The 23729-nt window shown below is 37.8% G+C and overlaps 2 protein-coding genes across 2 annotated transcripts; both read right to left on the reverse strand.

Annotated features, from left to right (window-relative positions):
- Positions 1-5544: 5544 nt before the first annotated feature.
- On the reverse strand, positions 5545-12909 carry kcnj2a (potassium inwardly rectifying channel subfamily J member 2a). Its single transcript, XM_089122317.1, has 2 exons — positions 11572-12909; positions 5545-8733 (listed from the first exon to the last, which is right to left on the reverse strand). The coding sequence occupies exon 2, from the start codon at positions 8482-8484 to the stop codon at positions 7201-7203; it is 1284 nt and encodes a 427-aa protein (XP_088978443.1). The 5' UTR covers positions 8485-8733; positions 11572-12909; the 3' UTR covers positions 5545-7200.
- Positions 12910-14220: 1311 nt separating this feature from the next.
- kcnj16a (potassium inwardly rectifying channel subfamily J member 16a) lies at positions 14221-23663 on the reverse strand. Its single transcript, XM_039665262.2, has 2 exons — positions 23553-23663; positions 14221-15821 (listed from the first exon to the last, which is right to left on the reverse strand). Exon 2 carries the CDS (start codon positions 15808-15810, stop codon positions 14647-14649), a length of 1164 nt encoding a protein of 387 aa, XP_039521196.2. The 5' UTR covers positions 15811-15821; positions 23553-23663; the 3' UTR covers positions 14221-14646.
- Between the last annotated feature and the right edge of the window lie 66 nt (positions 23664-23729).

Below are 23729 nucleotides of genomic sequence, written 5' to 3' on the forward strand. Positions count from 1 at the left end.
ATATATATATATATATATGACTGTGCTACTGTGTGTGGTGTCATATTTTCTAGAACTGCAATTTTTATCAATCAATTTCTAACATTCTCTGACAAAAATGCTTTAATTGACTGCTGTTTTTATATTTTAAAACAACTTAAAACGTCATTGTAAGAATAAAGCAGATACACTGTCAGAAAAAAAGGTACGAAAGCTGTCACTGGGGCGGTACCTTTTCAAAAAGGTACAAAATTTTTTTTTACCTAAAGGGTGCATATTGGTACCATAATTGTACAAATATGTACCATGAAGGTACCAATATGCACCCTTTAGGTACAAAAGTGTACCATGAAGGTACCAATATGCATCCTTTAGGTACAAAAGTGTACCTTTTAAAAAGGTACCACCCCAGTGACAGATTTCGTACCTTTTTTTCTGAGAGTGTATGCAGCTCCTATTCATGCCTTAATTGACATTTTTATTATGCACTTTTTTTTTGCAATATTTCATCTATAAATCATTCAAGGGGTTTTAATGGTTTCTTTTCTCTCTTTCTTTAAATCTCATTTTCTGATTGCACAATATGTTCCTTGATATGTCCTGACCTTGTTAATGGTGTTTTACTGGAAAGCCATGGGATTAAGCACTGATTATTTGCATCCACGTTCATGTTCTGTCATGTCTTGCATACTTCAGTTCATATACCTGCAGAAACTGCATTCTACCAGTTTTCATTTCGACACAATTTCAGGCTATTTCTTGTAAGATGCCGCTGCATTGCAGGAGATCGTGTGAAACAGGAATAGTGTTCAATAAACAGACAACACTGTGAAGATCACAAGCTTACGGCAGAGCTCGGAGTGTCTGAAAGAGCAGTTTCCCAGACGGTGGCTTGTTAGAAGGTTTTTTCCGGTGATAGTTTGGTACACGGATTGTTTTGTGTTGTCTGGACAGGGGCCTTTGAGTTCAGTATTGTTTACCCTCCCTTCAGATCACAGCTGGGCAGAAAATCTTAAAAAGAAATCACCTGTTTGTGGACAGAAACACACAGACCAGACTTCAATATCATTAATCTTTTTTTTGTGTGGACACAACAGAGATTCCTTTTATACATTTTAGATACATTTTAAATAAGTGAAAAGGGCTTTACATTTTTCCACATGGATAAATAAATAAAATTATTAAAGGGTTAAAGGATTAAGGAATAACATTTTTTGATCTTCTGAGATACAATGGTTCATTTTGCTATGAAAACATACAGTACTGGGTGCCCGGCCCGCTGATAGCACTGTTTATTAGTTTGTGGATTGTTTTTGTGGCCGATCCTCTCTAAAGGAGTTATCCAAATCATGTAATGTTGCAAGATTAGTTTTGAACACAATTTGCATCCTGCAATTCCTGATCTTGCAGACCTATTCTGAGTGCTGAGCTGTGGGAGATGCAGCAGACCACTGTGATGTTTTACTTTAAAGGTGCAGTAAGCGATTTCTGAGAAACACTGTTGATATTTGAAATCAACCCAAACAAACTCACGACCAATTCGTACGAATTCGTACGAGTGACATATTTTACGAATTGGCGAATTCGTAAAATATGTACAATTTTGCAAAAATCGTACAAGTGAGGTCGTATAAATTGTTACGAATTAGTCACCTCGTAAAATTCGTATGAATTCCCGTGAGATCGGGTTGTAACAAACACACACACACACTTCACTTTGCTCCACCCCCAAAATGCGCGAACACACAATGCAAGAGTGGAAGTATTTTTATCATTGCTGAGTCAAAGCAAAATAATGCTTTGCAAAAAATAAAGCGAAAATGACAAACGAACAGCAAAGAAAAAACAAAAACTGATACAGCATATATAGACACAAGGGTTTCATGTTTACAAACATTACAGGGTTCGTGGGCATACCAGAGGCAGAAAGCCAGATTGGTGAGCTGGATGCTGGAAAGCTTTTCTTATATTTCCGCAGATATTAAATTTCTTGATCACTACCCTTCTTATTCCAATGACATTCCTCTGACCTTTTCTCTTTTGTAATGTCTTTCAGCCATCTCTCTTTCTACAGTCTTTCTTCCAATCTCCCTCTTGCTCTCTCTCTCCTCCCCCATCATGCATGGACACGCCCCTTACTGTTGATTGGTTTACTCTCCTCCCCCATCATGGGTGGACACACCCTCTACTGCTGATTGGCTACAAACGTGTTTTGGTGCTTAGTTCGATCCTCTTTCAATCGCTCACTAAACCTATTCTGCTGTGGTTCTTGAAAATGTACAGATACATCTCTAAAAAGCATCCAGATTCTTGCTTTTAATAATTAATATTAAATTATTATTATTATACTATATTAATTTATATTTGTATATATATATATATATATATATATATATTTTTTTTTTTGCATTTTGCACCATTTCCTAAAACAAATAACCAAACTAAAACTAAAAAGCCCATGGGACAGTGTGAATGAAATTGCATTAGATGCTAGCATTAATAATGAATAGTTCATCCTATTAGATTGCTTTGATACATACCTTTAAATGACCCAAGAATACGGATTTTTCAATCTAAATAGATAAACATTTATCAGAACCTTTAAGTCTCTTGAAGCTTTGTTGGAGCATGTTCGACTTGCATGAGAAATCTATAAAATGCGGGTGGAGTTATAAAAGCAGACGAAAAAAAAAATCACCTAGTAAGCAGTGTACTCATGCATCTTGCCCAACAATGTGATCCCTTCAGACAGGAAGTACAGACTCAAAGCGCCTTTCCTGGTCACTGCATTGAATAATTTAATAAATAAATGGAATATTAAATGGTGTGACCGGAAAAAGGTGACACCCTATTCCTTATTTTCCCACCACTATGACGGCCTGTCCCATACGATCCAGAATCTAGAGGCTCTCTCATGTGCGAGATTTAGTGTGCTCTCATTTCTCAAAAGCTCTTTAAACTTTCATTTCTTTTACATTTATACATTATACTACACCTTATTAGTTTGTTCTTTGGCTTATAAAGCCAATCCTGTTCACTAAAAAAAAAAAAAAAATCTTTATATATCTGTTGCGATATACTGTAATGGCCTTCAGTTTGGCATAATTCTTTGCATCTACATTGTAAAACATTTGTGCATTTACAATATATGATTGGCTTCTAGTACTTTTATAGTCATGCATGTTTAAAACATAAACAATGTTCAATTTTGAGAGCTAATGCAATGTCCTGTGCCATGTTTTTTTACAATAAGGATGTGGAAATTACAACATCTTAGTGCTTTTGTAATACATAATTCATTTTTACCACTATAGTTGCAGTCAAAAATCCTTAATATGTAATGTCTTTCATAGTCAGAAACCTTGAAGAAAACATATTTCCTTTTGTTTACTCATCGTTCTTCCTGTCCATATCTGCATCATCTGCTAATGACTATAAATGAACAGAGCACACACACACACACACACTCCAGAAATCCAGGCTACCCCAGTTGACATTAGTGTCAATCTAAGCCTCCTAGAGATATTTTCCATGTCACCAATCTGAATCGAGTTTCTCCATCCTTTTTCTTAAACACAAATCTTGTATTGGACGTACGGAGCACGACAGTGCATTTGGTATTACAAAAGAACTCATTTCCTTTCCCTAACAAACTGGTATTTCTCATCTTGACATAATGGGAGTAAGTTCTACAGTCCTTTTAGGCTAGTAGCGAAAAAACGAATGACACTTTGATGTCAATCATTTTAAAAGCATTAAATGCTCCAGATATGCCTCAGCAGTTCATTGACAAGTGCACGCACCAGGTTTATTCTCGTGATTTTGATCGTTTTAGGTTGTGTGCTTGGTACAGGTGTGCCAATATGTGGCAAAGAGCTGCTTTGAATTACAATGAATGGGGTGAGTGTGTTTTTTTTAAGGGTATTTAGCCTCTGCTTTTTGATTTCTTTGATCTTGCAGCAACAGGCTGTTTTACGCAAGTTGTAGCCATGACCCGCACTGGGATACAGCTCACCTCTAAAGACGTTTTTTGAATGGGAAGAATAGGAGAGTGTCTTCTTTTCATGAAAAGAACATGGAAGCATTGGGTTGTAGACTTGTTTTTTTGTTTTGTTTTTTAGAATATAAACGCTCTTAAATCTTAAAATATTTTTTTTTATACTCTATAGTTTTTGAATTATCTACAAATAATGTCTAACATGAATAAATCACAGGAGAATTGTGTCAAATATTTTGGCATTTGATATTTTAGTCATTTTTGGAATAATATGCATGGCTATTTATTATATTGGCTAAGTATATTTCCATTGATGCATCCACACTAAAATATTGGTAATGCTAATAAAACTTTATTGGGTGCAAAATAGCTGGTTAAAAAATGACTTTAAATCCTTTTCAAACAATAAATACTGAAATGAGTCTTCATTCTGTGGTTATCATCAGTAATATGTAGGCTTGTATTTCTTTCTTATCATTAATTTTAAGATTTAAAACTTGGTCCTGGACAATGCAATCTCTATATCATTTATAAAAAAAAAAATAAAAAAAAAAAAAACAATGTACGTGTGCGCATGTGTGTGGCCCTGGTAAGGAATTACCAAATATTTGACCTTGTGGGGATATTTTTGTTTCCAAATTCCAATGGAAAAAAAATAAAAGTATAAATATTGTACAGTATAAAAATCAATGTCTATGGAAAGTAACATGGAAACCCAATGTGTATGTGTGTGTTGATAAAAAGTACAAAGTTTCCAAGACAGTTTTAATGTGACCTTCATATGACAAAAAAGGCTGAAATTAACCCTCCCCGAATATACATAAAAGTGCCTTAATTTGAATAAACATTGATAATAACTATATTATTTTATGTGAAGAGCTGAAGATGTCTTTATAGAATATTATTTAGCAGCTTTAGACAATTTAATGGCCTGACAAAATTCAGGCTGTATTTCTGTGTTTTATGTGTTATGGTGAGTCTTTCCAGTGTTTCCAATGTTTATTTAAAGAACTTACAAATCCAAGTTACCCAAGGAACACAATGACCTTTGTCCATTCAATCTCGTTTTATTGAAAAAAGAAATAAAATAGCATGTACAATAATAATTACAATAATAATAATAATAATTATTATAATAAGAACAACAATAATATTTATCATAATATAAAAATCTGTACATTCCATTGTTTTCTTTCAGTACAATAGGGAAGACTGGTACAAAAGCAACTGCAAAAAGTACGGGGATATTTACAACAAAGAGAAATAAATGCTGCCCATAGACCCACAGTCGTTAAAAGGAGCGTTTCCTTCGAACGAGCCAACAGTAGACCAGTGTAAACTAGTTCGACTGCATAATTGGCTGTTCATCTTGAGTTTATTTTGAAATATGACGTCAAGAAAAGGAAAAGTTGCGATTTATACTCTTTTGTATGTTTAACACAGCCATATAACGTGCAGTAATTTCAAAATAAATATCCTATCATTTTATTGTCTCCTTTTATAGAGCTTTCCAGAGAACGTGCTCTAGTGGCTGTTTTGGGTTACTTCAGGTTTTTAAAAAGCGAAGGTGAGAGGAGACCTCAAGTTAGACATCACAATCAAACGTCAAGTGATATCTCAGGAGCACATTTTGTGTGCAAGTGCGGTTCTGAGCTCAGATTCTGTGCTCTGATTGTCATTGGATCACAGTACCATGATCTCAGTCTAATTACCCAGTCCTACAGTTCTTGGTACACCTGCCAAACAAGTCATTAGGGTTGTATTGCAGTTTGTCAGGCAAGACGAGAGGTTAGAGTTGATTGAGAAATAATCAATTATTAGAGAGGTTTAAAGTCTGAAGGGAGAGTGGATTCTGTTTTCTGTCCCGTGTCTTTGCAATAAAACCCTAAACCCTAGAACCTCAAATCTGAAGGTTTTCAACTAGCAACATTTTCCAACCCAAACACTTACTGTATGTAGCACTAAACTAGAGTAACACTGAAGTTAAGGGATGAAAAGGTGGGAGTAGCGGTTTGAAAATAAGGTAAGCTAACCTGTAGCTGTCTTATTTCCAATGGGCTTTGTTATTCGTAGTCTTTATTTGGCTTAGAATAAGAAAATAATTAAGAAAAATAAACCATATATGTGCATAAGCAAACAGAAAAAACATTTATTTTCACTTACAAATATATATATTTTTACTCCACGTCATGACTTGTCCTATTGTCCTATGTCTAATAAAATAATTTGATGCATTCTTTTTGAAAGATCATTTTGAATACTCTTTGGTTTAAGTCTAAAACTCTATATAATATGCAACATAGCAGCACTTGTAGAAAGACATTCATTAACACGTTCACTCTCTTTGTCCCTGTGGACATGACGACTGTGATTCTCATTCTGATACTGATCTAAAGACCCTGTCCGTTATATATCGCAATAAACAGGCATGGTCCTGTGCGTTTTTCGTTTCAGATAACCTGAAATGTACTGCGGAGGGCTTCCAACTTCATGTTTCTTCTAAAAAAAGATGAAGAACATTCACTGAGTTGTCTATTTTCCCAAATAGAGGTCCCCCACCTAAGCCCCCCGCAAGTCTGTTCCAGAAATACCCGTGGCTCACACAAAGCGGACTCAAATAGAAAAGGGAAAGAGGGGATAATGGAATAATTAACTAGATGGTAGGAACAGGACTTTTTAATGATCCTTAAGACATTGACTAACACTCTTCGCTGTGTTTTTTTTCCCCTCATTTGTATAGTGTTATTTCAATGAACTAATTAAATTGACAGAACGAAATATCTGCTTGTAAATTTTCTATACCGACAAATAATGATATTATCAACTTTGGTAGCAGCATCAGTCTACTATATTGGTCTGAACTGTTCTTACATTGTTGGACAACTGCACATGGACACATGCCTGCTCATTTTCAAGTTTTGCCAACCAGTTACAAACCTCTCTGCTTCATGTCATTCAGAAGCAACGGTCTAAAAAGGTAGTGTCGCCTAATTGGGAAACTCTCTCTTCTCCTCCCTTGATGTGCATTCTTCATTAGCTGTGCAGTGCCTCTATGCTGTGTTTTATTTAACCATGCATATTCGTAAGAACACACTTGTACAGTTTCTCTGTCGATCCCTCCTCGCAACTGTACCGTTCGAGTCTGCCTCGCCGAGGGGCTCAGTTCAGCTCAATGTGCCTGTATGAAGAGGTGTCTGTTAAACCTTCCCGTTAGATCCGCACAGTCATATTTCGGATTCCCGCCGTAGAGGCCGCGGTTCTAAGGGAACGGTGGCCTGGCTGTGGTCAGAGTCTGAGCTAGTGTCCGTGTTCGTCCCGCCAGGGCCTAGGCTGTCCCCGTTCCCTTCCTCTTTCTCGTCTTTGTTTGAAAGGGCCACCTCATTCTCATAGCAAAAAGAATTTGAGTTGGATAGGATATATTTTTTCTCAGCAAGGTCCCTCGCGCTGCACAACGGGGTGCTGGGGACTTCGTAGGTCTTGTGAAAGCGAGAGTAGTCTACTTTGTAATAGTTTTTCTCCTCAAAGAGGACGGGCTCAAAGCGGTGTCCCCACAGGACCTCGCTGGCCACGTAGGAGCTACGGCACTGGGTGGTCATGGCCGTGGCCTCCACCATGCCCTCCAGGATAACCACGATTTCAAAGTCCGAGTTCTCCAGTTCTTGTTTGCTCATGTCATAGAAAGGGCTGTCCTCGTCGATCTCATGGACGATGGTGATTGGTGACACCAAGAAGATGCGGTCAATGCCACTGTCAAAGCCCACGTCGATGTCCATCTGGTCCAGAGGGATGAACTCTCCCTCGGCCGTGGTGCGAGATCTGAGGAGCTGAGCCCGAACGTGGGCTTCCACCAGGTGGCTTTTGCGCAAGTTGCCCACCCTCCACATCAGACACAGCTTATTGTCCCTCATGGCCATCGTAGCATTGTGGCTGAACACCAGCGTCTCGTTCCTCTTCTTGGGCTTTGCCATCTTAGCCATGACAGCACCAATGATGAAGGCGTCGATGATGCAGCCGACTATGCTCTGAAACACAACCATGAACACCGCGATGGGGCACTCGTCTGTAACATAGCGATAGCCATAGCCGATGGTGGTCTGCGTCTCGATGGAGAAGAGAAAGGCAGCCGTGAAGGTGCTGACGTTGGAGACGCATTTGGGACTGCCGTTTTCCAGGTCTCCGTGGAATATTGCGACCAGCCAGAAGATACATCCAAAAAATAACCACGACAGCAGAAAGGCCAAGCAGAAGATAACGAACATCCACCGCCAACGAATGTCAACGCACGTGGTGAAGATGTCGGCCAGGTATCGCTGGCTCTTCTCGCTTACGTTGATGAACTGCACGTTGCAGTGTCCATCTTTCTTGACAAACCTGCTCTGGGTTTGGTGACGGGTGAGAACCTTGTTCTTCCCGTTACCGTACCCATTTGGCACCGCAGCAGTGGCCAACTTCATTCCGTCCTCCTCTGATGACACAATGCTGTAGCGGTTGGCCCGCACACTTCCCATCACCTCAGTCTGGGAGGTCTGTGCTGTTTCTGCTTTGGAAAACAGTCTTAGTTTCTGGAAAAAGCGTTGGAGAAACAGTTTTGAAACACTCACGGGGACCAACACAAGCAGGAAATGGTGGGGCTGTTCAGAGCCGGACGCAGGAGGCGTCTCTTTGCTCCAGTTGGACCTTTTGATTGACAGAAAGGGCCAAGGATGGGGCGATCACTCCGTTCGCATCTGCTCTGGTGATATCATCGATCAAATGTCCTACCAAAAACAGGAAACAAGATACACATTAATTGGCATGTTAATTGGCACAGACTGTAAACTCAGCATTCTCACTGAAAATTTGTTTCAGTCTCAGTTGCTAAATTAACATAATCACTAAAAATTGACTTTGGCTCTAAAAGCACACGTGTCTCTCAGACCAACGTGATGCACATACAGTAATTCTCACGCATTCTCATGCAAGTCTCAGCTTGAACTAATACGTTTCTACACTGATTAAATCATAATGCTAACATTTCCCAGTGAATTTAGTATCACATCAAATAATACTAACTTTGATACATGGTATGTGCTTAATCAAAAACTCATACTTTGAAACTTAAGAGGACCCTGACCATTCCTTTCAGACTGAGAAAAAAAAAAACTCAGCAGTTTTAGCCAATAAGACCAAAATAGTCCAAATAACAGAACACAAGTCAGACTTTTCTAAATCATTAGCTCAGTGAGGCTGTGAAGTAAAGAGTAGAGGTTGTTTTTCTTGATCGTCAGGTTTTTTTCCCCCCAACTTATTTTTTTATTAATGATCATCAGTTTTATTAGCCAATGTTGACAAATATTATTTTACATGTGACTTTTTTTTATTAATTTTTTTCATTGTGTCATAATTTCAATTACCAACTGCACCAAAAACCTTTGTCAATTAACAATACATTTTTTTAAAAAGTTCATTTGTAATTTTAATCAAAACAATGATATTTAACCAGGCAGTGCCCCACATTACTTGATGGCAATAGCAACCTGTCTGTTTACGTGCTCTCCTACTGTATAGTGTAATTGCCCACAGGACCATTAATAATACCCATTTTCACATACTGTGCTGATCAGGGTATGGTGAATGGAAAATTGCTTTGTTCAGTCATGTATGTCCCTTACCAATGCACTAATTTAAATAGGCAAAAACTCATCTTGCCAATAGAGGCGTTTAGAAAGCTCTACTCAGAACAATTACAGTACCTTCAGTATATTTAATAGGTTTCATATTTTTAGTATATTGAACAATAAGTGCTTTTAAAGACTGTCTTGCAGAATGTCATCACAAATACTTCATGTCAAAAGCTGAAACAGCTTATCTTTTGCATGAACAAACAGTGTCATATACAATAAGACCAGTTCCCTAAAGGATTATTGACATTTAAAGTGTTTTAAAAAGGGAAAGACTCATTAAGTCAGCGGCAAAATGCATGCATTCTGATCAAATGTATTCTTGTGCCCCACTTAATTCCTTTCTTAAAGTACATAACATTCTGAACTATTGCTTAAACATCAGCGAAGGTAAAAACAAGCTTAGACTGGTTTTCAGTAGGGTGCAGAGCAGGGTCTGGGACAAGGCTTGTTGACTTGAGAGCTTGTCTTGTGGGACCTCATCTTCTCTCTCAGTAGTATAATGACAGCCCTGTGACAATTCCCTGAGGAGGGATAAAACACTACTCATTAAAGCTCATATTCTGCCCTCAATGTTCCTAGCAACCAAAAAGAAAGGTCCTATTTTATCTTATTTAGCAGATGCCTGGCATGCAGAGAAAAGAGAGCGAGTAAAAGTGAATGACACAATCAATTTGAGAAAGAGCATGAGAATATATTTGTATGTACAACTACTTAAATTACTTTAGTAGTGAACAAATGTTTGCCATCTAGATCAAAAGTAAGCTGTTTATTTCTTTTGGTTTAACATTCTACTAAAGACCATTTTCACTTGTGGCCAGACAGACATTCAGATAGGAGCAGGTTGATAGATGCCATTATTTCTTACATGAAACATAATATGACTGTGTTTATATCCAGGAAAGATGTTTATTTTGACGGCGTGGACCAGTGAGGACCAATGGAAAATGTTACATAAAAGTCTACATTCTTTTGAATGATCAAACTAGGATTAATATTTTTAAAACATGCGTGCATATTTTATGGAAATTCCTTTTGCACTATTATCTCTGTTAACAGTTTACACTATGTGGTGTGCATGTTCTTGAAAAATAAGTTAAGCACTAATTTAGCTGCCAATTGAAAGTATCTGAGTGTTCAAGGCAGAAAAGAGGATCTGCGTGTCTGTCGGCCGACTGACGCCTGACAACTGCTGAGCGCAGCTGTGCTCCAAATATATTAGACAAACGCACACTTAGCAACAGTGAGCTCAGTTTAAAACAATAATAGGCTATATAACAATTAGTCATATGTTTCATGCAGCAATGCACATACTGCAGCACTAAACCCCATATGTTTTATAAGGCAAATTTGTCATGCGGGTGAAGTCTGTTATATGGAGAAGTCAACAGGTGTGGGAGGCAAAGATATTCCCTAAACCTTATTCCTCAGTTTCCTTCTTTTAAAGGACTCCTTAAGATGTGCTTAAAGTAATTAGACAATTAAAATTCTGTGTCACTTGTATATTTGTCTTTAGATAAAATAAAAAGCAAATAGTAATCACACTCTCATATCTTTCATTGTAGTGGCATGTGCCTGAAGGTCAGAAATTAACTTTAATTAATCCTCATCTTCCCCTAAGAAAGATCAAGAATGAAAACAGTGTTTCTCCTAGACAGCAATAATATTAAACTGAGACTTTTTGACAAAGTCTTTTCTTTTATGCTTTTTCTGAGATAGGGTTTCATATACAATTGTAACAGAGAGCTCAATAATGTTCACAAACTATTAGATTGTCTGTTTCAAAAAGTCAAATATAGGCTAACTGAGATCTCCGAGATCATTCTTCATTCAAATGCACAGCACAAAACACCTCGTATCGTCAAATAGACAACATTTATTAACAGTGTGCATACAATAACAAAACATTTCAGCAAATAATATGTATGACCTTACCATTTGTAAATGAACACGAAACAGTTCTCATATATACATATCCAACGAATGGTTTTTACTATCCACACACTGTCTTCTCATTGATCTTGTTCTCTCCACGGAATATATTAATAGCATTTGATATGAAGCATAAGAACAGCAATCTCCACGTTTCTCTTCTTGTATATGCGGCGTGCGGTAACTCATGTGCTGTTTCTTCTAGGCTTCAAACCCATTTTAACGACACGCACCGGCTAGTCACGCCCCCTCTCTTAAAGCCGGCCAATCCGATGAGAGGGAGAGTTTCACGCGCGGATAAAACAACAGTTCTACTAAGACTAACAGAAATTGAAATAGAGAACAGCAGCGTGCGATTTAAGGCTTGAATCCCCTCCAAGGAAGCCAAAACAAAAGGTTGCGGGTGTCTAAAAAGTATGTGTGCTTTGTCACAAGTATGTGTTTCAACCGTAGACTGTAAAAAAAGGCTTCAACATTGTTTTCAAACAGTACAACCACAGTAACGTTACAAGTTTTTTTCAGAATGCGCTATGTAGACGCTCATAAAAACAAGTCCAGTTTGTCTGAGGTAAGTTAACCATTAGGAATTCGATTACTACGACAAAACAAACGGTTATTACCTGTTTACAAGTCATAAATAAAATCGCATGGTGATTTGAAACATGAGTTAGCAATGGAAGATGTTTCCGCCACCCATAAAACATTTTAAAAGATATGCGAATTTTATCTCTCAATTGCGATTATAAAAAATTTAAATTGTGAGTTATAATGTCAGAATTGCGAGATTTAAACTCACATTTTGGATAAAAAAAAGTTTATTTTATAAATTATTTTATAAAATCTTCCCCTCGCAATTGTGAGTTTATATCTCACAATTCTGATTTTATAGCACCGACATTATATCTCGACTCTAACTGAATATCTGAAAGTCAGAATTGCAAGATGTATAGATTCGCAATTGCAAAGAAAAAAAGTCAGAATTGTGACACAAAAAAAGTTGCAGTTACCTTATTTATTTTTTATTCTGTGGCGAAAACAAGTGTCCATAGTTAACGACCCATGACGACAAAAGAGACAAACATGTTTGGGCGGGAGAAAAATCCACACAGGTTTCGCTGTGGAAATGCCAGTAAAGTCCAGTAAACTGAAAACAATTGTGTAATTCCAAGATTGACTTCAGAGATTAAACTAGGACATGTATCTTGTTTTGTGAGTTTATGGAACTTATTTTTACCAAAAAAAGAAAAAGAAAAAACATTTTAGAAACTGCACTTTAGATGTCACGTGTTGATAGTGAGATCAAATGCAATATGGATACCATTTACCTTTAAGCCAAATACTTTATTAAAAAAAATAACCACTAAATAAATTCTGTAAATATATATAAATATAATTTAAAATAATTTAATATATATATATATAAAAATAATTTAATATGAAAGACTATTGTGGCCTTTTAGTCTGTATTATAGCATTGACCAAAACTTTGAAGTCATGCAGTTTTGAAATGTGTTATTCTGGGATTTTCTATTATGAAATGTGATCAATAAATGTCTAAGATTCATAGTAGTTATATCCACAGCTTTACTCTTTGTTTTCCAGCATCTTATAAAATGAATGTAGGCCTATATTGTTGGGAGTTAGACTCTTGTGAAAGAGATTAATGATCATGTATTGTTTAATCAGATGAATGTTTCTCATTTCTTTATAAGTGTTCCAATGAAAACCCAGCAGTAAGTGTTCCACAGGCCTTTGCCCTTCCTGGCTGCTGCGTGTCACACATTGCTTACTTGTGATAAGTAATGAGCCGTGTTAAACTTTTATTTGTGAAGCTGTTGCAAAGTGCTTATTTTAGTTACTTTCTTGTTCAAGTCTATAAATAATACAGACTATTTATAGGTGAAAAACGTGGTACATGAGCTGTCCGGCCTCTGTTTACCTTTCAGCCTAATTTAAGGCGATGCTTGGACAGCACTGCATCCAACCACAAGGTGGAGGGCTGGAGACTTCACTCTTTCAGGAAAACCTCCCAAAACCCAGCAATTTTATTCATTGTAGTAAGTAGACATATGTTTTTTGTTAATATCTCCGAGACCATACATGCCACTGTTCTAAGTCCTGGTCTGTCTTGAAGAGGACACCTTGAGCTTTTCTGTCATGCTAAATTATTTGTATAGAACAATAACAAATAATTTGTTTCTCTAAAAATCATGGTCATCTTTGTGGTTGCATGATCAATTTGTTTAATATACACTCGATCTATAGGGTGGGTGGGTGGTCATACATCGTAGACTGTAAAATTATATCTAAATGATCATTTATCACCCGTTAGATTGTTCTTTGGGTAAGTGGATACATGCTGTGTTAATACTGAAAATTGTCACTGGGGCTCTTTTTCCAAAATATTTTATTAGTAGTTTGGACGGAAAGATTAACCACTTTGCAAAATAAGGTGGAACAATGTTCTGCACTTCCTCAGCTAATGCCAAAGAGATACACTGACTGACCACAGTTTGGTCAGGTTAACATCACTGTCATTATAATTGATCCATTTCCTCTTATGTAGGTCAAGGTTTTGGGGTCATAATTTTATCAAGGATTTTTTTTTTTTTACATATCTGAATATCAAAGAACCTTCAAAGTCATAGAGGAGTCTCTAATACACATCAAATCTTTACTGCATCTGTGATCTCTGTACAGATGTGTGTGCATTTTGTACAAATAGATATTTAGTTTTGTGCAAAGCTGCTAAATAGTACATGCAATATAGAACATAATTAAAATACTATTCAAACACAACTTTTATATTACTTTAAAAGTTTTATATTACTAAAAGTAGTGCTCTAAATTGTTTCTCGTCAAAGCCAAACTACCTGCACGGCTTTAATGTGATCTTCCATTATTTGTCCAGGATACTATTAGAAGGGCCTTTTTAAGATCTTTCTTTTAACTGACAGACAGCACACCTGCAAGTATATTATCTAATATATAAGTGCCCTATTTCTTACAGTAGTGATGCCTTTGAGGAAGCCTCATTTCAAAGTGCTATAGCAGAGTCAGGATGTATCAAGGCCACTGTTAAAGCTCGTGTTCTTGGACAGCACTGCTGGTGGATGCTTTTTGTGCCTCAAGACTATTCCCATTAACCAATTCCACAGCTGCCGTTGGAGAACTTATGTGGAGTGGTTTGTGTTTTGGCTGTTGAGAGTTCTTCTTTAGGTCGTACTCCTCTGCGCTTAATTCTGGGACCGGGACTTTAACTGTGTGGTTGAACAGGGCGTAGTCCACTCTGTAGTTCTTGCGGGTGACCCTGATCATCTCTTGAAAGTGCTGGCCCCACAGAATCTCGCTTGGCGTGTAGGATGTGCGTGTCTGGTGAAGGATGCCTGTGCAGTCGTCTGTGTAGGTGAAAGAGACCACCAGCTCGAAGCTCTCCTTCCTCAGGTCCTGCAAGCTCACCTTGTATAGAGGACTGCCAGGACTGATTTTATGAACTATGGTTGTTGGGGTGGCCAGGATTATGTTGTTCTCTTCAATCTTGAGGTCTTTGTATGTAACTTCAACTTTCCCTGTGCTGTGTGCCAGGTGCTTTACCAGCTGTGCATGAGCTGTCCCTTCTACCATGTGGTTCCTTCGGAAGTCCCCGACCCGCCACGACAGGCACAGGTGACCGTCACGTAAGCTTATCACTGCACAATTGCTGAACCCAACTGTTTGGGCTCTCTTACGGGCAGATGCCATCTTGGCGACGGCAATGCCGATGACGAAAGTGTCAATGAAGACACTGATGACGTCTTGGATGGTAACTACGATGATGGCGATCATGCAGTTCTCTGACATGCCCCGAAAGCCATAACCAATGGTGGTTTGGGTCTCTAATGAGAATAGAAAAGCAGCTGTAAAACTTCGAACCTCATAAACACATGGCTCATTGTTGGGGTCTTTCATATCTCCGTGGGCCAGCGCAATGATCCAGAACAAAATTCCAAAAAAGAGCCATGATAAAATGTAGGAAAGAGCAAATGTCAAGAACATGACCCTCCAGCGGATCTCCACCAGGGTGGTGAAGATGTCGGTGACCCAGAGAAGCCAATTCTCTGGAACGTGTTGCACCACCATGTTACAGCTCCCATCTTTTCTTACATATCGTTTCTTCTTGGAGAAATAGTTGTCGTCTGTGAGCACACTACAAATGTCGTCACTGCACTTCACTCCGGAATACTGCACCATGCCTGGGTTCATCCTGCCTTAGTCTAGAGATGAGAGAAATGCTAAGTCAGATTCACAGTTACCCATAGAATCATGCAAACATATACAGATCACATAACTACAGAAGCCCTAAGAGGCCATGCATTATTATTTTTTTTTTCTTATTTTCTAAGACTGGAAAAATGTTGCCTGGTCTGATGAGGCTCAATTTCTGTTGAGACTTTTAGATGATAATTTGGCGTAAACAGAATTATAACGTGGATCCATCATGCCTTGTTACCACTGTTCAGGCTGGTGGTGGTGGTGTAATGGTGTGGGGGATGTTTTCTTGGCACACTTTAGGCCCCTTAGTGCCAATTGGGCATCGTTTCAATGCCACGGCCTACCTGAGCATTGTTTCTGACCATATCCATCCCTTTATGGCCACCATGTACCCATCCTCTGATGGCTACTTCCAGCAGGATAATGCACCATGTCACAAAGATTGAATCATTTCAAATTGGTTTATTGAACATGACAATGAGTTCACTGTACTAAAATGGCCCCCATCTCCAGATCTCAACCCAGTAGAGCATCTTTGGGATGTGGTGGAACGGGGGCTTCGTGCCCTGGATGTGCATCCCACAAATCTCCATCAACTGCAAGATGCTATCCTAATATGGGCCAACATTTCTAAAGAATGCTTTCAGCACCTTGTTGAATCAATGCCACGTAGAATTAAGGCAGTTCTGAAGCGAAAAGGGGTTAAACACTGTTAGTATGGTGTTCCTTATAATCTTTTAGGTGAGTGTATTTCAGCTAACGATAACGGCACAGAGAAACGATATTGTTAAAATCACTTTCACAACTTTTTTTTTCCAGCTGATGAAAGATAAAAACAATGATAGCACAATACACAAATACACAAACAGAATACACAAAACTTTATAGATCTCAAGTGCTTAAAACTGGCAGATGGCATAACTGCAGCGCAAGCTTAGAATAAACAGAATGAAATCGTCCGCTGGTGTGGACACTTATCGTTATATGTGTTTATAGACATCATACTTGGTGTGAACGGGCCTTTACAGTGCTTACACAACACTGTTACAAAAACACATGATTTGATCTATTTCTTTGCACTAAACTAATGTTTCATTTACACTAAACTCATCTTTGTTTGTTACAGTAACTGTTATGAGTGGCATTTAAAATGTTGTATTCCATGTAGTCGAGCGTGCCTCTGACAATTCAGTGGATTTTAATAAGGCTTTTGGACAGGTAAAATTAGTAATTTTATATATAAACTGTAGGTATTTGTTTTTCTGTGGAATACTTAATTTTTTCAGGTGGCAGGTTGGCTTTTTTTGCATGGTTTATCAGTAAACAGTGTGTCATTAACTTGTAAAATATGGCTTGAATTGGATGTTTTTGTTGGATGTAAATAAGGCTTACCCACAGTGTGGTATTGTGTTTTAGTACACAATGCTAAATTTAGTATTTGCAAACCTTTACGAGATCTTTTTTTTTTTTTAACACCACTATACTTTGTCCCTTGGTCATAAGCACCAAACGCAGTTGTGTTAGGGCCAACTTTAAGGCTGGGTGGTGATGTGTGGAACAAGAAAAGGGTTTCGGTCAGTGGCTTGGCCATTTTATGGAGATGACTTAACACAAGCTCAACTTGAGGACGCCAAATGGAATCCTGGAGCATAACAGGCACCGGATCTTTTGACATAATCCACATTGTACCCTGCTTAAAGTTTTGAAAAAGAAAAGGGGGATACAAAAATCTGACTTCAAAGCTTAGACAGGGTGTCAAATACATATGTACATGTAGTTCTGTGAGACAGCAGCTGACAGGTGCCTTCCCCTTTTACCTCAAGTCAAAGCATGTTGCTCTATATTTTCCCTGTTGTGAAGAAATCAGCTATAGCTTATTAAAATGTTTCCACCGAATTTAGTTTTGCAAACAGATGTTCTGGAACAGGTTTAGACACTTCATGGCCTGTATAACGGACCTTTTTGTCTGTTTTTGAACATAATTTGTGTCAACGCTAAACAGAAACCGTACGCCGTGGACTTCCCCTCTTGAGCTGGATGATATACAGACTTTTGTTTGCAGTTTTACGCACAAGCGCAAACATGAACACCCTTGTACATAAAACACATACATAACATTTATGAATGGAAGACTATGTAAATACATATCTGCTAGTAATGATGACCAGATTATGGGCGGCAGAAAGGTTGGTGGTTCAAACCGAAAGGTTGGTGGTTCAATCCCCGGTCCCACCTGACCAAGTGTTGAGGTGTCCGTGAGCAAGACATCTAACCCAACTGCTCCCGACGAGCTGGATGGCGCCTTGCATGGCTGACACCGCCGTCGGTGTATAAGTGTGTGTGTGAATGGGTGAATGTGAGGCAATATGTAAAGTGCTTTGGTGGTCATTAGGTCTATGAAAGCGCTATATAAATGCAGTCCATTTACCATTAACTTTGCCCCTGGTGAAGTCAATTCTCTGCGCACACACAACACCCATGATTTCTCATGCACTCACTTTCACGCACCTAACCACATAGATGCATCACAAATGATGACATTTTCCACACTACCATAATAGGAACATCTTGTGTTTAACATGGACTGGACTGTGAACGGACAATTACTTTGATTTAAAATGCTTCCCTGTCCTTTATCAAAGCATTTACTGTACTTCCAGCTGAGCACTGGAAACATAGCCTCCATCCCAAACAACGTGTAAACAGTCTTTTTCAGTGTTAAAGCGAACATGCTATTTTGGACAAGGAGGATGGGCTAGCTTTTTATTGGCATTTACAGTCATTGAAAAAATCTTGCCATTCAATTATTTGTGTTTGTCTTTCTTACTGCTGTGTAACTGACAAATTGCCTATACTAAGAAAGAAAAAGATTTTTCTATATTTTTTTCCAGTTGTGGATTTTTTGTCAGAACTTCATTCATGTGTTTCATCAGAATTGTTGTTGGATGTTGGTTTGACTGGTATGTTTTGGCTTCCCGGATCTATTTTAAGATGGCAATCTGGGAATGTTTATCACTGGTAATTCTTTTTTTCAGCGTTCCCTTTGCCCAGTGTCAATACAGTTTATCATAATAGATTGGTTGCCTAGAGATGCAAACCTCATTGCGACAAACCATTGTGATCTTTCCAGTTTGTGGGATTCTTAGAAACCTTGCCGCATTGTGTAGCAGTTGTGCTTAGAGAAATCTAATATCTTCTATTCTCGGTTGCCTTTTTAGTTCTTCTTTCTTCGTAAGCTTGGCTTGGGTTGCCGAGTAATTTTTACATGTGTTTGTGCGTAATTTAAGTACTAAGTGTAATTTAAATCTCATGCTATTCATTTATCATCAGACCTGTTGTTTCACCTTCACTAATTTTGTATTTGTTACTGTGAAGCATTGAAGGACTGGAGTTCTGATATTGAAATATTTCAAATGTACGGTATATGCAATAAATTGATGGATTATGTATATTTTACTATAATATAGAAAATGCATTAATTTATGACACATACTTTACATTTAAAATGTAATACCTCTTATTTCAGTCCCTATCCTGGTATGTCCTGTGACATTTACATTTCATGATATATTCAGTTCCTGATGTATAACAATGTCTTGACATTGTTCTACATCAAAAATAATGAGTCATAACGTCACATCTGTACACATAAAAAAAGAGTCTCGGCTATAGGCTATATTGAGTAATTACGTCACATCTGTACACATAAAGAAGAGTCTCGGCTAGTAGGTTATATTGAATCATTACGTCACATCTGTACACATAAAGAAGAGTCTCGGCTTTAGGCTATATTTAGTAATTACGTCACATCTGTACACATAAAGGAGGAGTCTCGGCTAGTAGGATACATTGCGTGTGAGGATGTTGGAGGTGGAGATTTATATAGCCTTTTCTCACACTTGATAAAAATAAACTTATCAATTTAATGGCGGAGAACTGCAATGTCAGAACCAGAACAAAAGTGGATGTTACTTATTTGTTCATATGATATTTTCTCGAGAAAATTATGTTTGTCGTACTTTCAAAAAGAATAATGTGATTCTGATGACTTGCGGTGATTGACAGCTGCACACTCTCCTCAAATATTGCGTTCATCCACGCTGTGCCGTGTCGAACTACAACGCGTGTAAAGTTGATAAATCCGCGAATGACTGCAATTGCAGATTCCAAAGAGAGATGGCGACAAAGAAGAAAAACCGCAGACTGCAGCTAATGTAATTTCTGTCTAATATTTACACTGGTTAAATTGAATCTTCTTTATGCAAGGATTAACCCAAACCCAATTTGTAAAAACAAAAAACAAAAAAAAAAAACGAAAATTTCCGCATTGATAAATGGTTTGGTATTTTCTTACTTCTGGGTAAGGGGGCTCAGCCAGGAATGCAAGAGGCTGTTATCTGGGTGGAGTCCTGATCTTTCTCCATTAACCATTAAAGGAAGCATCTCTGAACTGCTACACCCTGGTAAATGAAAAGAGAATAAAAGCTTTCCATTGGGAGAACGTTTGGCAGTGGACTGATCTATTACAGCCAAACCACTGTGAGCATCCTCTGAACTGATCGCGATACTCCACCCAGCCATACTGGTCTGCAGGTTCCACTTAGATTATGGATTGATATTTCTGTAATCATGTGAAATAGTCAAAATGTCATCCAATATCTTGGATGACTGTGGGATACAAAAGGATGAGGCCCTGTGGTTTTGTCTCTGTTGAATGTTTGTGTGAAAAAACAAAACCAAAAGTTTATGCAATTACAACTGCAAACTCAATATCCACTATTACTTTTATCCATTTAGACCTAAAGCGTGAAGAGTGTAATTTCTGTGCACCATCCTACCAGAATACTTACTTATTTATACGTGTAGAATACTTAATAATAATAATAATAATATCTGCATAAACTGAGAAAGGAAAAAGTGTCACATTTGCAGTCTTGCTCCAACAAAATGACAACCACAAAAGCAAGTTAAAATTTATGATTTAGATTTGTTCATGTACGTTTGGCCAAATGCAAACCATAAAGCATTTAAAATAAATTTATTGCGTTGAGACATGGATTTATTTGATAGTAAACTTGAAAGCATGAATACTGAACTGTGAGTTTTACAGTCATGTTGTGGCATTTAGATCATTAGAGTGGGTCACAAAGCAGTCTCTGTATCACAAACATTCCCAATTACACATCATCACGTCCCGTCATGCCCAATATGTCTTAACGACAATCGTTGAGCATAAACCATTTACAGCGTTCCAGGATGGCAACATTTACAATGGCCTCTTCAGATAGCTCAATTAGATCTGATTCCCAGGTAATTTATCACAGTTTAGGGCCCTAAAATGTATTTAAGGAATAGTTCACCTCAAACACCCTCATGTTAACCTTTTTTCTTCTGCAGAACATAAAAGGAAAGGAACCAACCAAGGAACAATTTTCCATGGTTGCTAAATTACTGATATCCAATGCATGAATGTAACATTCTTAATTTTTAATACATTTTTTAATATGAGTCACAAAAACTGTTTGTTCACGAACTGCCCTGCATAATTTGTTCCTGAATTGAGCAGCATTTAACAGCCTCAGAAATGTTTTATCTTTGCCACACAAAGCTGTTGTATGACGTGCAAAAGTATAGCATTTTTTGCATCTGTTTTGAAGCTTGAATATGTGTGTGAAAGCTTGAAGCTTCAGACCTTGTTCAGTTTAACATGTAAATAATATCATCTGATTTTGTTATGACATTAAATGAAAACACTGTTATCATTTACTTATTCTTTAGGTTAACTGTCTTAATGTACAGTTACATTATTTAAAGTTACTGAAAAGACAGAACTTCTCATAAATCGCATCTTGTGCTTCCATAGATATTATCTCAATTTACTAAACGGGTCAAACACTGTGTTGAAATAAAGATTCTGACAATATATATATATACTAAAATCGTGTAATTTTGCTTTGTCCTTCAGATGACCGTCTCTCATGGCAGACACCACTACTGGATCATGTGGTCAAGTAAAGGATGCCAATGTTTTATCAAATCATTGTGGCGCAAGTACTATTGTAAGTGTTTTTTTTGTTTTTTTTTAAAGATAAACAGCCTTCTCTGCTATGTTTACTGTTTTGACCTGACTACCACATTCATTTAGAGATAAACTTCACTGTGGACAAAACAGTGAAATGCTGCATGCATCAATGCTAGTGTGTCTGGTCTGCAAACCTTTTTTGATTGTCACAGAACACATTGCTCTGGGTTTAGGAGCGATCATTACAGCCACTGTCATTGTCATTTCTATAAGATACTTGTCTAAAGTGCAGTTCCTTATGGTGTGCGATCATCTCGGATTGATCTCTCACAATCAGGGGAGAAGGTCATATGCCTAAATCCCTCATGTGGGACATATGGCAATGTTCTAAATGTCGGAGTCCCAGTTCAGCTTACCTCCGCTATGTTTCCTGCACTGCTCGAGGGCTTTACAAGACTATTACATGCCCATTGCCCACTCAAAGCAAATAACGTCCATGCAGATACACACTGTTCAGTCACACGAAACCACCCTGTATGTGGGGAGCAGAACTTCTTTGCCCTGGGCCCTGTCCCACCCATAATGACCTTCAGTTACTCGGTTCCCAGGAAGTTAAAGGCACTTTATTTAGCTAAAGTTTTACTAGTTCCATCACAAGCTCCCAAAGTTTAATGTTACGTAAAGCTTTTAATACGAGCAAAGATCTTGGAAGATGGCACGTGCAGGTTACAGGTGCAGTACATTTATTTTATTTGCAATCATGTTTAAATCTCAAAGATTGAAGAGGAATTGAAATGAGAACTAAGTTGTTTGGTTACCTTGTAAGGACTTTTCCACATTGCTTAAAGTACCACTTTATTACTCGGACTGTTAGCCATGCTCCGTTAATCTTTGCCCGAAGCACACATCGAAAACCGAGATGTTGACATTTTTAATGTCACCGGAATACGTGACCACAGCATTGAATTAGTTGACGATTAATAGAAACTAATTGGAATGTTGTTTATGCAACATCATGTTTTATGCTCGTTCAGCTGTTTAGATGTTCCAAGAAAATTCCCTATTACAGTCTAAAAGTTGAAAAGCATGCATTTATTGCTTGTTAACAAACAAAAAAAATACTCCTCAATACATACATTACAAGATAATTATATTTTTGGTGGTCACATCTATTTTAAGTATGGAAAAAAATACACCCTTATATTAGTTTAAAAAACAGCCGAATGTTTTTGTGCTTGTGGGTCATTCGAGTCTAGTGTTTTCTTAGATTACAACATGTTCTCAACATTTTTTCCTCTCATTTAAAGCTTAAAACTTGTCCTCCCTAAAGCAGCTCGAGTGTCACCCATATCCTGACTCAGCCCTTCCTCAAACACCCCAAAAACTTATCAGACTAGATTTATCGCTTCTCACATGACTCTTTCCTGATCTGTGTCTGACAGCAACAGGAAACAAGTACTAGCATTCACTTTTCAGGGAGGATGACGGATCTTTAGGACTAAACTCACATTTTTGTCCATTTCTTGCCCTTTGAAAAAAAATACCCATGCAATCTTAACACTGACTCTGGATCAATTCTCTGCCAAATTTAAGTTTACGATCATTTTAACTCAGTGTAAATTCTAAATACTGTTATTTCTTCTCACAGGTCAGCTGTGATTCCCGTTTCTGGTGAATAAATAAACCGACTAAGAATGCAGATGGTGCCTACCTGCTCTGTATCTGTTGCTGTGAGAGTGTGGCGTATGTGCTTTGAAGTTTCCACCTGAGTGCAGGACAGCACACAAACTGCACTGGCTTTAGAGGCCGGATTGGGTAAGTGTGTGTGATTGAGAACCAGCCCACCTGTACCTATGCTCAAGAAACAATTCACATGCGCTGTGTGTGT

This window comes from Pimephales promelas, chromosome 17 (genome assembly GCF_988280905.1).
Source record: "Pimephales promelas chromosome 17, fPimPro1.hap1.1, whole genome shotgun sequence".
Classification (NCBI taxonomy): Eukaryota; Metazoa; Chordata; class Actinopteri; order Cypriniformes; family Leuciscidae; genus Pimephales; species Pimephales promelas.